General features: G+C 50.0%; 1 protein-coding gene across 1 annotated transcript; it reads right to left on the bottom strand.

Moving 5' to 3' along the window:
• Positions 1-147: 147 nt before the first annotated feature.
• Positions 148-7,939, bottom strand: EREG (epiregulin). Its single transcript, XM_059843495.1, has 5 exons — positions 7,824-7,939; positions 2,411-2,494; positions 2,141-2,264; positions 1,427-1,573; positions 148-560 (listed from the first exon to the last, which is right to left on the bottom strand). The coding sequence occupies exons 1-5, from the start codon at positions 7,867-7,869 to the stop codon at positions 500-502; spliced, it is 462 nt and encodes a 153-aa protein (XP_059699478.1). The 5' UTR covers positions 7,870-7,939; the 3' UTR covers positions 148-499.
• Between the last annotated feature and the right edge of the window lie 9,724 nt (positions 7,940-17,663).

The raw sequence follows: 17,663 nt of genomic DNA, 5'->3' as shown, positions 1-17,663 counted from the left end.
CCCTTCTCTTGATATGCTCCAGGCTCTCAGCGTCTTTCCTTTCACGAGGATTTGTTGAGGAAGATTCGGAACAGGACTGGTCCCAGGACTGAGCCCTGGGGAACATTCCCACTGACAGACAGACAGCTGGAGGTAACTCCATCTACATTTTGACTTTGTCTAGAAGTTTTATTTCAAGGAATACAATTGCTTTGAGTATATTCACAAGAATAAATATAAAATTCTTCTCTCCAGAGCAAGAAGACGAGTTTTTATAAAAATATATCTCTATCCCAAAGAACCACCTAGGTGGGATTCCCTTTAGGAAATATTATTTAATAAAAAAATAAAACACTGAAAATAAAAGGCTTGACCTATGCTTATTGAATCACCAAACGATTGAAATTTTTTAAAGGTTATAAATATTGTAAATATTATTAACAAAAATAACATTTAAATAGACGTGTAGCCGCTGAGTCCATCCAGATGAACTGAACACTGCAGGAAGCCACAGCTTCTCCTATAGGGCACCAACTTCCTTGTATTCACTGGCGTTTGTTTGTCTCCTCTTGCTGCGGTACCTGGAGCGGAAGAGAGAGAAATGTCAGTTCTGGAAAGCCAGCTGCTTTTGGGGAGTGAGGGGGAGTGGGGGGCAAAGGAAAGAAGGAAAAAAAAAAGCTGTACAAGCTCCTCACATTTGTTTTAAATCTCTAGCAGCTGGGCTCTCTCTGTCTGTGCTCATTTCCAGATCTGACATGACTTGAATGCTGTCTCCTTTCTCGACTCTTGACTGACAATTCCACATCTGCATTAAAGTCTTCCTGCGGGTACTAGGCTTGTCTTTGAGAAATCCTGCTGGTTACCATCTAGCTGCCTACCAGATCTGGGAAGCTGAGCTCTTCCTCTGGAGTTGTTCCACCTCCTCAGCTCTCTGACAAATGCTTACCATTAGTTTTTAAGCTGGAGAATGATTCCTGCTGCTTTGGATCTGCTCATGGAGAAGAGTACTGCCCCCCACGGTAAAGCTGACAAGGCAGTGCTCATGATATCACACTCACCACAGTAACCGACCAGATCAGCAAATCAGCTGATAGAAATCCAGCTGCTCTCCAGCCCCTGATGCCTGAGGGAATGGCATTACCAATGAAAGAACGGGACTTTTCGTATTCCCTGCCTGCTCTCTCCTTGATCTCAACACACAGGAACCAGCCCCCAGAGCCCCAGAGTGGGGGTGAGCGGGCACTGGGAGTGCTGCTGCCTGGCCTGCAGCCTGGGCCGTGCCTGGCTGCCAGCACGCCGCCCGTCCTGAGCGCTTCAGGCGCAGCTGAGCGCTCTGTGTACAGAACTGCCCGGGGAGCGAGCTGCTCCAGGCTACTGGGCTGCTCAGAGGGTGCCTGCCACCCCCAGCTGCCTCGGCCGCCCGGGCCACCAGGAGCACGAGTCTCACCTTCTGCAGATGTAGTAGCTGGCGAGGGAGAGGGCAGCGAGGAAGAGCAGCACCACGATGACGGTCAGCGCCACGTACTCCTTGCTGAGGGGCTGCCGCACCAGCTCCGAGTGCACGCACCGCACCCCGGAGAAGCCCACGTCACACCTGAGGGGGACAGAGGCACAGTCAGACACGTGGCACCGGGGTTACACCTCAGCAGCTCACAGAGCATCCCATGCTGCTGGCCTGCTGTTTCCTCAGGGACCAGACACTTAAACTGATGGAACTCAAGCCCACGTGGCCCTAGAGATGGCTGCAAATTCTTCAGGTAAACAAGCAATACCCTTAAAAATGCCTAAAGTGTCTTGATTTTGTAGGTTGGATCAAAGGAGAGACACCTCGGTGCTGTGCCTGAGCTCTGGATCTCATACTAGTATAACTACAGATGGACAGGGAAGCACATCAGACAGAATGTCCCAAGTCTAAGCTGGGTTGGTCACAAATTTCAGGCGTCTGAGACTCTCACAGAGATCACTGGAGGCAGCACATGTTCTTAACACTTCTTTAAATGCAGCTGAGCATTACAGACATGGTGCTCATCTTCACTTTCTTGTGAGCATTTAATACTTGGCTGGATTGGTGTTTCAGCTGAGTGTCAACGGCAGCCAGAGCAAAGTTCACCTCCAAGCCCACCCCAGGGAGAGCTGCAGGATGAGTGGGGCCTGTCCATACCTGCAGTAGTGCTCATCCAAGTCCACGATGTACACACACTGCCCATGGAAGCAGTAGTCCTTCATTTCGGGCTTGCATCTCGTTATCCCAACCTGGGCCACACGTGGGCTGTTCTCTGTCTGGACTGCAAAGATATTTCATTAGCGCCTCAGGATGTGGGCAGTGCTGCTCAGAGAAAAATGGTTCCCAAGGGCACCTCAGTGAGGCTGCCAGCCCAAGGAAGATGGGACCCAAAGAGCTGTTATTTACAGAGAGCTGTGCAGTACTTACTGAGCGCTGTTGTGCAGTTCTCCATTTCACCAGGCCCACATAACGGGATCACTGTCGTGCCCAGCACTGCTTGCAATAGGTAACCTATAAGAGAATAAAAACAGCAGTCAAAACTAGATGCATCTTGAGTTAACTGTTTAAGCTGCTGTAGTAATTAATGCAAGAAGAACAGAAGCTTCTCATCATGGTAGGAAAGACCCGAAGTTGAAAGCTGAAAAAATACAGGTCTGAGTGATGTGCTGCCTACATTATATACAGCAGCCCAAAGAAACATCTCTGAAATACAAACTTAAAATGCAGAACCAAAAGATTCAACAGAAACCTGGTGTCTGTGACCACCTCTTGCCCACACTCTGAGTGAAACTGGGCAGGAACAGGCTTGGAGAGATTACGGGGAGAGGCAGGAATTAGGCCATTTGATGATTATGTTAGGTTTCTGACTGGTCTGGCATGGCACCTGTGCAAGGGAAATAGCCAGGCTTCCACAATTAGGCATGACAGTCTAGCCACTTATCACAGGAGGAGTCCTTTTGCTGATCAAAATAAAGATATCCTTGACTCACAACAGCCCACAGGAAGAGAATTTCCTAGGAATCTGCAAGTCAGTGCAGCTGGTGACTCAGCACACCAGGTCAGTGCTGAGCCAGGCTCAGCACCCCACCATTGGCTTGAGAGACCAAGGACTGCTCCAGGTAGGCTTAACACAAAAGCTGCTCTTTACCAGAAAAGAGCTTGCTCAGCCCTCTCCTCGCTGGAGGCAGCTGAAGGGCTGGACAGTTCCTGCCCTGACACCCACTCCTTTGGCAGCTCCTTGCTGAAAGGCCCGCTTGCAAAGCCGCTAACACGAGATACCAAACGCTCCCCATCCGCCCACGGGCTTGGAGAGGTTACTGACCACTCTGGGGACCCTGGGCCACTTGCTCCCTAGCAGAACACCAGAAGAAAGAGGCACAGCTTTCAGCTGTTCCACTAGCTAAATGAACATTTGCAAGCAGGACTGGAAAGCCAGCACAGGTGCCTGTAGTTTCAAGCTAGTCCATGAGGACTAGGGAATGTCTGCTCCAGCTGGCCATGAAATCCACCTGGCTAAAACTCCTGCTGTGGTCACAAATTAACCTGCTCATGAACTGCTTAGTCATCAGCCCCATTCCACGGAAGTCTGTAATTTGTGTCTTTGGGCTGTTTGCCTCTATTAACCTGTCAGGTCATGCATGTCTAATGGAGGGAGTGTGCCTCCATAATTTCCCGATCGTTCTAATTCAACTCCAGTTATTAGAAAGTGTCATTACATCTCAGGGTTAAATCTAGTAGTGGTAATTTATGGATTTCCGGCAGCTCATCTACTTCTGGGTGATCAGTAGGCTTCCTTTATCCTTCATGCCAGCTACACACAAAACTAGCAGTAATATCTAAGAGGGACAGGGCTTCTTCCTGTGTTTGCATTTTTAAAAACATCATTCCTCCTTCTAACCTCCCTCTGCAAAACTAATAAACCAGATTTCCACCAAGCTCTAGAAGAAAGAACAAAGCCCAGGTTCCCCAGAGCCAGAGCAACAGATCCATGATGCCAACACCTGTACCAGCTGGAGACTCCTGTGCCTATTGGCGTGACTCAGCAGGACCTGCCTTTCCCTCCAATGGGGCAGGACATGCAAGTTTACTTTCAGGGTGGGATTTTTTTTTTAAGCAGCAGTGTGCTCATGTAGATTGCCTCAGCAACAGCAGTTTAACATTTCTGTGAGGCCCATCGGAGTTGCTAAAACATAAGTTCAAGTGTGTGAAAGGAGAGGCCACCAGCTCTCAGACAGGCAGCCCAGGGACCTGGGGTCCCAAAAGATGCTGGAAAAAGATTTGCCAGGTCAGTTCTTCTTCCCAGGAACTAGGGAGACATTTCAGGAGTGCTCCACGGACTAAGCTGCTCCCTTGGAAGGGAGGAGCTGTGGAATAGACAGCAGTGTCCCACTAAGGACAGATCATGTCTCAGAAAGAATTAAGGACAGAAATTAACAAAAGTCAAGGCTAAACCTGCCAGAGGTATCCCAGATACCCACTTGTTAAGCAGATGGATTAAGCCAGCTGAGGATCTCATGCAGCCTACACATTTGTGTCACAGTTTGCACACTTCCTTGGCCTGGGCATAACCCGAGCAGCTGCTTTTTAAGCTGGAGTTCCCAGTTAGCAGAACCCAGCTTTCGCATGTGAGAAAACTCCAACCAAAAGGCACAGAGAAGAGACAGGTCAGCTCTCCTCTTGGCTCCAGAAGGAAGCATGGCTTTCCAGGTAAAGCCCACAACTCAGACATCTATGGGGGACAAATTAAAAATAACCCCCTCCTCCTCCAACACTGCCCAAGGGCTTTCCCAGTCCCAGCCATGCGCAGGTGCCTCCTCCACCTGACTGCAGGCTCCCAGGGCCGGTAAGGCTGGACTGCAGGTGTGGATATTTGCTGACACCCAGCAGTATTTGCAGCTTTTGGGCAAAGTTCTTCCTGTTCTGCACTGCTCTGTTTTGCCCTTTCCCCCATGCACATATTTCCCCTCTGACATCACTGGGAGGATAAGGGATCCGCACACAGCACTGGCAGAGGAGAGCCTTTCCCAGGATATTTATCAGATGATGCATACTAAACACAGCACCTGGGAGAGGTTATATTTTTATTCCTTCACTGTTCATTAAGCAAACACAGGGTACAAGATAAGAGTAATGAGGTGGTGGATTTTCATCTGTGTCTTGCAGTTATGTGAGGGCTACATGTTGTATTCCTACATCATAATCCCATCTAGATTCACAGGTATTCCTGCAAGGTTCACACTGACAGCACTTACTGGAACAGGAATAATGCTGCTTACTCGTCCTTCCATGAGGGAAGAAAGGAAAATGAGGGCCAGTGACCAGCTGCCTTTGCTTCCTGCAGCCTCCATCAGAGATGACCTGCAAGGCTTAATCACCAGTTTGCCCACTGTGAGCCAGCTGTAGTTTCCAGTGGCAGGATGACTGCTAAGGATGAAGGATGCACAGGCAAGATACACTCAGCTGAGGAGTGCTCTGTGAAGGATTTACACTAGGGGAACTGTCAAATTTCTGAGAGCTCAATCATTACTTGAGTTGGCTTTGTCTGCCACCCAGATTGCCAGTCCCGTGCCAATTCACCTGAATGGTGCCACCTCCCATTTGGCATCTCCGTGGTCTCTCTGCCACAGCAGCAGCACCTACACCCTCCCTGTGGGTTGCACTTCCAAAGCAGAGGTGCCCAGGTGACACACACCTGAAGGATCTCAGCCCATTTTAACTGCAAAGACAGATCAAGGTGCATCCCTATCACCTGGTTTTGGACATCCAGGGAATGTCTTAACTGTCTTCTGTCTTCTTTGGGCAAACCAAGTAGGGAACACGGAAGTTAGCCATGCTCACTGGCTTTGTGAGCATCCCTACCACGGCTGTTTAATTCCAGAACCGCAGACTCACGGCTGTGGATGTCCAGGATCCGGTCACAGCAGCTCTAAGGCAGCCCTGGAAACACCAGTCTGTCATGGGAAGACTGGTGCTCCAAAACTGCTCCAGGCCCACAGGATCATCTTCAGCATTGTGCCAGGACTGACCCTTGGGCAGAGATAATGCAGTTATGTGCACCCCATCATCCCAGGAGTGCTTCCACCCCTCTGGAGACCTACGCACCACTGATCTCACTCACGTGCTGCCCCTGTGCCTCGGCCACACTGCTTCCCACCCCCTGCGTGGGGGCTGAGGTCCCTATGCCACAAAGCAGCAATCCCTTATGACTTCCAGCCAGACACATCGGCCACTAACATTTGCCCCATCCTCAGACGCAGCAGTTTTTATGCTGAGCCAATTTGCTGAGAGCCAGCAGAATCTGACACGGGAAAACACAATGACAGTGGGTCCTGGAACTGTCCGATGCATCCTGAGGTCCAAAGCCTGCCTTCCCCACTGAGTGGGCGTGACAGGGAGCACAAGGTGCCAAGGCTCCTGCAGCAGCTCCCAGAAAAGGCAGGGCCCCGGCTCGTCCCCATCACCACCACATCCGCATGTGGCTGGCACAGCACCGTGTCCCCTCAGGAGTGAGTGACATCTCTAACTCACCATTCCCTTGCTGCTGTCTCCAAGCCCACAATAGCCAGGATATGAACCTGGCAAGGAGACTGTCACTTCAGTAAGGCTTCAGCCATTCAGCAGGGAACCTCCTCCAGTCTGGCCTAACACCAGTGACAGTCTTCCCAGAAGCACCAAGTTCTGCTTACACTCCTGCCCTGGGAGGGGAAGGCAGTAAAGTGCTCATAGCACTTGTTATGATGCCACCTAGCTATGACTAACCCATCCCTTACTATTAGATGTTGTGCCTGCCCCGGAAACAAAGAAATTCATATACAGATCCATGAAGACATACCTGTTCCTACCAGTGTCATTTTTGTGCAAAGCATGGCTGACTCACAGACTACAAGACGTTCAGCCTGCTGTCCTGGCAAGTGAGATGCTGTGCAGCGGCTGCTCCACCAGCTGTTATGGAAATACTTGGCTAAGATGAAAGACACAAACTCATACTGCAGTGGGCTCAGAAGGTGAGGAAAACATCTGTTCCAAAAGAGAAGTCTGGGGAACTGAGTTTGTCCATCAACTCTGACCTCGAGCCCAACATTGTGAGTGTGAGAACATGCTTTGTCATTAAAGCAAGGCGTGAGTGTGCCAGGTCTCAGGACCTGCTGCCCACAGAGCTCAAGTTGCCCAACAGGGTCAGCTCTCAGCAGTCGCCACCTATCACTGCCAGCACTCCATGGAGGTGTGTGACAAGGATCAGCTCTTGCATCACAGCACACCCAGGCCCCAGGACTCTTGATGCTCTAAGGATACACGTGTTCACTTGAGACTTTCAGGTAGCTTATGTCATACAATGGAGTAACACACTCCCAGCGAGGAGGTGGAGAAGTGGCAAGCAGAAGGAGGCCACCACCTGTTTTGTTACGATCAGGAAGTCTCTGCTGCTGTGAGGATTCACCCACTGAGTTCGCCCAGAGCATGGCCTGGGCGACGGCAGCACGACCGGGCTACAAACAGGACAGGTCAAGGAGAAAGAGACAGACTGCACTGAGAGCAGAGCTGGGGAGAAGGGAAAGAGTGTCGCACACCTGGGCATCGCACAAGCAACAAAACATCCTATAAGAACACGCCACAGAGTGTTCAGTGTGCTCCACTCCTCAGCTCACAATCCACCCGGGTACACCTGTCAGCGCCCGGGACTTCATCTCAGAGAGCAACCCATCAGCCTCACCTGAAAGCAACCTGAACCTTAATGCTCTGACGCAGATTTCCCAGCAGCCAAAGAATGCCCCTGCCCCAGGACGCAGCCCCCGATGCCCTCCCAGCCCTTGCCCGCGGGAACGGGGACATCGCCGCTTACCGAGGAAGAGCAGCAGGCTGCGGGCCCACAGGCAGCCGGCGTCCATCGCCCTCGGTCCCCGGGGAGCAGAGGAGGCGGCAGGAAGGGAGGCGGCGGCGGCAGGAGCAGCGCAGCGCTGTGCAATCGTTCGGCCGGCCGGCCGCACTTTTATGTGCCGCGGAGAGGCGGGGCCCGGGCGGTGACACTCGGCCCGCCCGGCCGGGGGCAGCGGCTCGCCTCGGCCCCCGCGCTTCCTGCCCCGCTGCCCCCGGCCACCCCGGGCCGGGCCGCCCCCTGCTCTGCCCGCGGGCCATGCCCCGACGGCTGGCAGGGACAGCACCCCCGGCCCGGCTAGTCCCGGCCCTTCGCCCGGAGCAGGGGGCAGCTCTGCCCCCTCCCGCCGTCGGCTGGTGCGCAGGTACATTAGGTGCCCCTGGTTCCAGCAAGTAGCACTGCAAATAGTACTTGGGGCCGTAAAATTACCCGAGCCCTCTGAGCAGTCTAGCCCATGCACTGATGCCCGGGACTTCCCAGGCCTGCGGATGCCTACGGCACAGCCTCGGGACCGCTGTCTCTGCTTGCCCTCAAAGCATCCATCCGTGCGATGCACAATGGCACGACCAGTGGACCCGGAGCCAGCTGCCCAGGTAGCCCCTGCCAGCACACAAGGGACCATTGGGCCACTGCATTGCCATGAACACCACCTGTGCCTAAACCAAGGTTTGGGAAACACCCCAGGGTGGGCAGCTGGAAACTTGCTGGCCTAATCTCCTATCTCCTGGCATTTCTGAAGTGACCCTCAGCACACATGTGCAGCTGCCAGGGAGCCCCCAAGCTAGGGGCAGAAATGGCTCATTAACTTACAGCACAGGCACCAGGAATGCCAGCACCTCACCTGGCACCTGGGCACAACAGTCTTGAGCTCAGGGGGTGTGTATGCTATGTTACCCCTCCAGCCCCTGGCCTCACCACGGCCCAGTAGTGCAGGCAGTTCCTGGAAGCAACACCTCTATCAGTTATAAGGTCCTTGAAAAAACAGCCAACAGTTACTTTTAAAAAATTCCTTTCTAGCATCCTGTTGAAACCCACGCACTCTGACGCTGTATTAGGCAAGACCTCGTTCAGCAGTTACATCCCACCATCGGATGAGCGAGGGATCCCACCCACCAAATCCCTACTGCACACATTTGCCTAAAACATGAAGCGTGTTTCATCTCAACAAGCTGGTCAGGGAAATGACGATTTACTCCTTTTCCTTTTAAAGGAGAAATCCTCTTTCCCTGCCTTACCGCTCTCCATAAAGGCACATCGATACCCAGTTTATTGTGGCGCTGATAAGCCTATCTCACAGTGAAGGGAACCTGAGAACTGACACTGAGCTGCACTGCACCAGCTGATGACTCAAGTGTCCCTAGTTTCTCTGTTTTATAAGCAGTTATTGATACTGATATTGAAGAGAGGTCACTGTAGAAGATATACTGCAGATACTGCAGAATCCAGATATACTGGATACTGCAGAATTCCACATATCACAACTCCGTGTTCAGAATGCAGTTCTAAGGAGTGAAGACATTCATTCAGGGGGGCTGCAATAGATCTGGTACTTAAAAATGATACTTCTTACTTTCGGAGCATTTTCTTAGGTCTACAGTGGCATGGAGATGCTGAAGTGAAAAAAGGCAGCATGTTGCTACAGAAGAGTGCGTCAGCACCACTTATTAATTACCTAAGTGGTATGAGAGTTGGCAAGATAAAGTAATAAAGATCACTGTGAAAGTAGCACTTAGAAGGATGCCCTCCACAGCAAGTGGGACATGATACAGCTGGAATCTTTTTCTAAGTCCCCTTTTCTTCCCCTCTAATTAGTCATGCCATGCAGATGGTGTCTTTTTTGATGCTGCATGACTGTTTTTGTTGCTTCCTTAATTTGTGCTGATCCCCCTTATTAAGGATTTTATTGTCTGCTCTTTCAGGGATCATAATGAGTAAAGGAAGGAATCACAATTATTAGCAACCTGTTTCTGTGTGTGGGCTTACAGATGCCTTAAAAAGCAGCATCACCGAAGAACTTCCACTTTATAATTAATTTTACCCTTAAATTCCTGCATGATTTATCCTCTGAAGGGCAACATTTAATTATAGTCCTGTACCGGTAGCCAGATACCAAGTAACGCTGACACAATTGGAGCAATTCATTGGAATTTCCTCTTTCAGATCTGAATGTGTGGAAAACAAGTATCACAGACACATCTTTGTTCCACCTTTCTGTAATGTGCTTTGTTTCACAGGGCCTGATTTCGCATCCGGCATCCCCGCGTGCGGCTTTCACCATCCCCTCCTCCACGTGGAGGATGCCTCCTGGGGTAAGGCTGGCACACACCTTACGAGCCAGTTTTCCAAGAGGCCTTGCAGCATCAATGGGGACATTGTAAGGCAGGCTCGTTGCATCCCACAGGTGCCGGTAGGAGCGACAAGTCTGTGCAATGCTGGCAGGCAGCGCTGGTTGGGCAACAGAGCATCACGGGTGCATCGCCGCTGCTGGCCCCGATTCCAGCCGGGGTGAACCGGCCCGCCCAGGGCAAGGCACCCAGGGATCTGTGCCCCTCGGCACCCCACCAGTGAGGAGCCCCCCAGATGCTTTGGCATTCCGGGATTTTTTTTCTTTCCAAAGTGTAACAAGGATATGAGGAACTACCTCAAGAACTTGTGCGACAGAGATGCTTGCTTTTATTACCTTGCACTGCCTTAATAACCACCTTTAAAGAAAATCTCTCTCTACAAAGTACAGAGGCTCAGCTGAAGTCCTTGCTTCAGCTTGCCTCAGTCCTTGCAACGTCTCAAGCATTCACCTCCCCCTCTGGGGCAGAGCAGCAGATTCACAGCCGTGATTATCGCACAGGTACGGACTGAGCCTTGTCTGTCAGTGTACCCATCAGCGATGGGGCGCAGCACTTTCTATGAACAACATGCCCTTTTTGATTTAAAGAGGAAAAAACAGCTTAAATGTATATTTTTCTGTGGTGTCTGTTTTCCTCACGGGGACTCGCTGTAGAAGAATGCATGTGTTCACAGCAATGAATACAAACACTTGATCTGTGTGTTTTTACATGCCTAAAACCATACTGAGTGTCTGTACCACTTACTTCAGCTGCTTCCTGTAAGGCTTGCACCCACTTTTATGCATTGGTGCAATGCAGATCCATGCTGTGGGCATGGATCTGCATTGGTTTCACCTCCTGAAAACAAGACAAATGTGCAAAATCAACATCTTTTCTTGCTAGAAAGTGTTTTTGCAATGGAAAGAAAATAATTCCTAGCCTTGCACAGATGCGCTCCCCACTGTTACACACAAAGTAACAAGGAGCAGCAATTTTGTAAATTCTTGGGAGAATCATCCAGAATTTTTCAAACAGCATGAGTGCACACATCAGTACATCAGCAAGCAGACTTACATACAGCAAGCTTTCATTGCACAAAATCAGAGATGCTGGAGAAATACTCTCCAAAGGTCAGACATCAATTGGAATGCACCTTACTTGTGACTGCACTTTCATTTGAACTACACAAGACTAATATTAAGTTCCAAAAGGGATATAAAAGGCAAGTGGATATAAAAGACTGCACTTTCATTTGAACTACACAAGACTAATATTAAGTTCCAAAAGGGATATAAAAGGCCATTGGAATCACACTTCAGCAGTGGGCTTTGCAGTGCTGGGGAGAATGGTTGGACTCAGTGATCGTAGAGGGCCTTTCCAACCTAAAAGATTCCATGATTTTGTGAAAATCGTAAATGGTAAAAATCTTGAGACTCATGGGAACGTGCCCTCAGGACAAATGCCCTAAGAAGGGAAAGTATTTTTAACTGGAATACGTAGACGCAACAGGCAGGAGGAAATGGAGTAGAGAAATACATTGAGCCAAATTACTCCGTTTAAAGGTCAGTTTCAAATTTGCCATGAATGCAAGGGATGAATTAAACAACCACTCTCTCCTATAAACTATGAGAGTTCACATTCTGCACCCAGGGCTGAGAGTGGCCGATACCTCTTCCTGTAAACACAGCATGAGGTCAAAGTTACTGGACAACATAGATGTTGTGCTATTAAAAATAAAGAATAATTCTCCAAATTCCCTGACTTCTTTGCCAACTTCTTGGGTCAGCATTAACCAGCAATTGAAAAAAGAAAGAAAAAAAACCCCAAGCAGCTAATTCTCATCCATCTCAGAGGGTGGCATTGAAAAGGGAGACAGGTCTTCCAGCTCATGCTGCACTCCTCCCTAAAGGGCAGTTTTTAAAACTTCATTCTCCTGGCTTGTATGACTTTGCCATTACTCTCCCCTGGGCAAATCCTGAATGGCTCAACACATCTCACGGGCAGCAAGAACTCCTTAATGCTCAGCTGGTGATTTCCCTTTCCTAATTACAGCTCAGTGCTCCATGCTGAGTGATTTCTTGGCCTCTGAGGGGTTGAAGCCTTTCTCATTTGTGGAGTCTTTCCACAGTTTCTGCCTTTACTTGGTGCCAAACAAACCCATGCCTTTGCTGAGAGTAGTATCAAGCCAAGTCCCCCCCATATCACTGTCCCTATATCTATTAATTGTTTCTCTTTGTTTTGGGGGAGCTGTTTAGAACAATTACATAGAACAGAAAAATAGAAGAAGAAAGCTTGAAACAAAGGAGATTTCCCCACAGCATGCAGTAGGTTACAAACAAGCTGGGAGAACACCAGCCCCTGACCCATCAGTCCTGTGTGCTGTTCTGTCCAACAGCAGCTCTTTTGAGTTTATCAAGTCATCTCTTCCACAGAATTTCTCATTCTCCAGGGACAAGGACTAACCACTGAGAGGCAGAACACATGCAAAGATGAAGATTGCCTTCTCTGGGTGCACCATTTGTGCCCCTGATCAGTGGGCAGCAGAAGTGAAATTCCTACATGGCAGCATGCCCCCGGTGGATGGCCGTATGGCTCACGCACGCGATGGCTCTGCCCAGAGAGGGACACCCCCCTCAGCACAATGAAATGATGGCAAACCCACTGTGACAGGGAACTCACCAGCTGCTCTCAGGTTTTCTGCACAGCAGTCTCTCCTGGCTGTAGGCTCTCCATCTCGACCTTCCACGCCTCTCCTGCACCTCCCATCGGGACAGCTGGTGCCAGCATGGGGAAGGCAAGAGGAAGACACTGTCAGTGAGAAGCACAGACCTGCTGAAGCACAGCACCAGCCTCTAAGGCCTGCGCCAAAGCCCGAGCAATATGTGCTGCACACACCCCATCAGTAGAGCCCCTGACTCTTCACTGCTCCATCTGGGAATCCTGGCTGTCACAGGCCTCAGCTGCATTGGCTTCAGTCCCTTTGGCAAGTTTATTTTGGCCCTTGATAAATATTTTGCTCTTGTACCTCAAGCATATATGAGCAGAGGAAGGGCTGACTAGCGGGCTGTTTCCCTGCCTGTGCTGGGCCTGCTGAACCCAAAGCAGCACTGAACTGTGACTCACCCCAGGCCCTGCTCCACCAGTGGCACTTCAGCTGTCCACAGACTCCATGTTTTGGCTGCAGCACAGCAGTGACTGTCACCTGCATGCCAACCATGAACACGGGAGCTGGGGCACCCTGGGCAGGAGGAATGTGTCATTAGGGATGATGGAGTAAACAGCAATCCACCTGAAACCAGCTCAGCCAGCACACGTTCCAGAAACCAAATCTAGGAAAGAGCCACAGGTCTCCAGTGTATTTGTTTGGCCTGGTAACCAGCACTAAGCACTGTAGCAGATGCACTTAGTGGAATTCCCCCATCCACTAGCATTATGGGACACTCCCACTACTGTTCTGATAATTACTATTAATCATTACTATTACTGAAGTGACCAAAAAAAAAAAAAAAAGAGTAGGAAAAAAAGGCTGTGAGGATCAGGCCTTTATTGTGCTGGCTGTTGTCATGCAGAGGTGATGAGACAGTCTGCCCCAGGGCGCCCATAAACACAGGTGCCCCATTCATCGCTGTAGTCATGTTTCAAACTAGGACACTGTGGCCCCCAGTGAAGCTCTCCTACAACTCCAGGAAAAATGATCCCTGCAGCTCACATCAGCTGGGAGCCAGGGTGGATATTATGCTCTCTGCCTGCAGGCAGATGCAGGTAGAAGGGAAAGAAGCTGATCAGGAATACTTTGACGTTTCAACACCCAACAACACATTTCCATTCGGTGTCTTCCGTGACTGGGCCCAACCTGCTATAAAACCCATATTCTTTGATCTCCAGTGAATTCAGTACCACCAACTCTTGAGAGCCCATGAGTCACATGGTATGTGGAAACTTCTGGGGTTTGGTTTGGGAATGACCAAGACGATGTGAAATAATCTTCTAGTCACCGTCTCCTCCCATCAATGATCTGAACATCACCTCAAGTATCTGAGTCTCCCTGGATACTGTTCCTAGGTTACACACAGAAGAAATGGATTAGCCAACTGGGTACTGACTGGAAGCCACTGTAGGCCTCTGTGGGGCTGAGAAGGGCAGGGAGAGCTCCTGCACAGGTGGAAACAATCTGCCTACAAGGCTGATTTTTCCTCCCATTTATGCAGGTCAGGCTGTTGTCAGCTACCAGGAAAGAAGACAGACCCCAGTTGTCTGGTCAGAGCTGACTGTTCCCTAACCTATCTCAAGAGTGCAATCTGGATTTCTCCCACACTAAAAAGCAAAATAAAAGGTGTTCAGTGCCTGCATGTTTCTCTGCTCTCTCAGCAAGGCACTCTGGGTTTGCCCAAGGGCCAAGAGGAGGTGAAGGCCCAAGCCCCAGGGAACTGGTCCATCTCTCCATCCACGGGTACAGACGGTGCTGGTCATTTGAGGTGCAAGTAGGAGATGGGACAAGGCAGGAATCTGCAACTGGATGTCCTGGGGGGGAGGCAGCAGTGGCCAGGTGGCTGACTGGGCCACTTCCCACATAACTCCTCCATGCGGTATCTACACATCCACCCCCTCATCCTCGTTCCTGCAGCTTAGTGTTATTTAAGAGAGGCAGGAGATTTCCTTTATGACACTGGGAGCGCATGCGTGTAAATCAAGTGGGACAGGACGAACGCCAGGGCTGGGCTCCATTAGATCAGCAATGCTATTAAATTAACAACAGCACTGAGCTATGGCTGGCAGCTCTTGATCGATCCTCCTGCAGCCAGGATCTGTGTGCTTCATAGAGGAAATTAAGGGCTAGGGAACAAGGATGAATTAGTCAAGGCCGCCAACCCCAAATTTGGTCTCTGAACCTCATTAAACTTACGAACAACAATAGCTCCTCTACAGGATTTTCAACAGATATCCCTGAGAACCCCTTTTTCATGAGGCTGCACATCAGATGCTCAGGATGAGACACTTTTGGACCCTGATTTGCAGCGTGCCTACAGCCAAGGTCACCCCCTCAAGCATCACACACTCACTTTCCAGCTCCACACCCAGATTAAGCTTCCCTGTCCAAACCTCCAAACCCAGCACACCAACAGCCTGACATGAGCCTGAAGCCCACTAAGCCAGCACAGGAGAAGATCTGTCTTAGGTGAAACACGCCAGACCTGAGAGCCTGTTCAGAACACAGCTCTGCTCTTATGTCTCCATTCTGACTCCTCAACCCTTCCCCGTTTTGTTCCCATAACATCCCCCTTAGCGAACCAGGAGAGAGCTTTCCAGGAAGAGCTACAGTACACAGAGCTGATTACCCATCTTTTCAAACCAGCCACTTTAAAGGGCACACAGGTTAACTAAACTAAACCAGAGGTCTCCCTGCAAGCCCTTTCCCAGCATCTCAGGCTGCCCCTTATGCAATGCGCTGCACATCTTTAATTACAGCGCAGCAGCTCTGATTGCCGTGCCACACCATCGGAGAGCCCGCTGCACTGCTTGTGTCAGAACTGTCTTTTACGCACATCTGAGTAACAGCAGAGCCTCTGGGCAACTGCCTTCGATTGTTTACATGGCTCCCATAAACAGGATATCACCCAGTTGTAAATATCCTGTCAGAAGCCCCTCAGCTGCACTTGACCGCCTTGATGCATGCCCGTCTGCAGCGAGTCTGCCTCTCTCCCCTGTGGCTTCACTGGCAGTGTTGCACAAGCCCTGCTGACCACGCAGCGCCTCTGGTGGTACATACCAAGACTTCTACTTCGTGGCTTCCACAAGCTGTAGAGCTGGTGCACTTGGAGAGCTTTTTCTGAGGAATTTTAAGTCAGAGGAATGATACATTGCTGTTGGCATTATTTCCCAGAAGCTGATGCTGTGTGGTTCTCACTCAGGTAGAGAAGGGAAGGGAATTACACTGATGGAACGCTTGTTGCTACATCTTACCTAGAGGTAGGGTTTTTTTCTCTTTCATATAAACAATCCATTCCAGCTAAACTAAGAAAATGACACACGGAGAGAGACATAAATTTTCTTGTGAGTTTCTTAAGTGCTGCAAAAGGGGCTTTTTTGATGGTCAATAATTAAATACCTGTCTGTAATCTCCAAATTTTCTGCAGTAAATCCAAAGATAGCTTTCAAAAAGAAGTCATAACACCTAACTCTTTTGTTTTGGTAATGCACCTCAAGATAGAACCTCCTAGCAGAGCTAGAGAGAAGCTCAAAGTTCCCTGTCAGCTAAATACTTTTTTTAAAAGCAAGGCACACCTCTCCTGGTTGGCTCGCATTTGATGAACTAGGTAGCCAGCTCTGAGGGATGGAGGAATTGCTTTCATGCCGAGGGAAGCTCCAGCTTGGAAGAAAACAGAAGAGCAACACTAAGAACTCTCGGTGTAGAAGAACCGAGTTGAGTCACGGCCCATTCACATGTGAACAACCCACTACGGGGAGCGGGCTGATGCCAAGTAGTCTGACAGGACATCCCTGGCTCCAAAAACAAGGGCCTGGAAGATCTGTAACTCCAGGCTACAACCATGGTAGCATCAGGTCAGATGCCAGCAAAGCATTCAGCTACTCTGCCCAGACTTTGGCTAAAAGGACAAGACTCTCATGCTCTTCACAAGCAAGAAAAAACTAAAACCAGTCTCATTTCAGTCTGATTGTCAGCATAACCTCAGGGGTGCTCCCAAAACCTTCCCAGACAGGACACTGTTTTCTTCTCCTCTGCTCCTGTGAGTGGTACAGACTGCTCTGGTGTCATCCCTACTGTCACCTAGAAGTGTCAGGTCTGTGTTACAGCCCTCTAACCCATCATTAGCAACACCGGAACAGCCACAGCCGCACCTGCAATAGACGTTTGCTGGAAAGGAAATCATCAGGAACTTGTTTTATTTAAAACAAGGGGCAAAGGAAGCAATGTCAAGTCCTGACCCCACTTGTTCTAGGGTATATCACTGCATACTGCACTATGAACTCAGCTGGGATCCAGATTGCTTTGCAGATAGAGCAGGAGGAAGCTGTAACTTACACCCACTACAAGTGTACCTACAGCCAAGGAGCCAGATAACTAAATGCCCTTGGGGAGATATGAGAGGCACTTGAAGCATAAAGATTGCTTACCTTTCCCTTACCGGGTAGGCAGATAAACACAAATGTCTCTGCTCAATAGTGCCTGACAGTCTGATGCAAGCCCTCAAAAGCAAAGAAAATTAAGGCTTAGAGTAAAACATGGTGCAAGGATGTGCATCCCCAGCAACAGAACACTCCCCATCATCTCCAAAATAAGCAGTTCCAGAGAAGTGCACGAGTTGGCAGAGGTCATGGGCCCAGCGAGCGTGGGAGAGGAGAGGCTGGTGCTTCTGTGCAGGACAGGGAGCCTGCGTGTTTCACACAGAGGCATTCCCAGCTTCCCAGGTGCTGCGCCGTGATCCGACTTTCAGTCACGTGGCTGCTGGGACACACACAGCTT

This window comes from Haemorhous mexicanus, chromosome 4 (assembly GCF_027477595.1).
Source record: "Haemorhous mexicanus isolate bHaeMex1 chromosome 4, bHaeMex1.pri, whole genome shotgun sequence".
In the NCBI taxonomy this organism is placed as follows: domain Eukaryota; kingdom Metazoa; phylum Chordata; class Aves; order Passeriformes; family Fringillidae; genus Haemorhous; species Haemorhous mexicanus.
The sequence above is the reverse complement of the archived record's forward strand: the minus strand, read 5'-3'. Positions and strand labels throughout refer to the sequence as shown.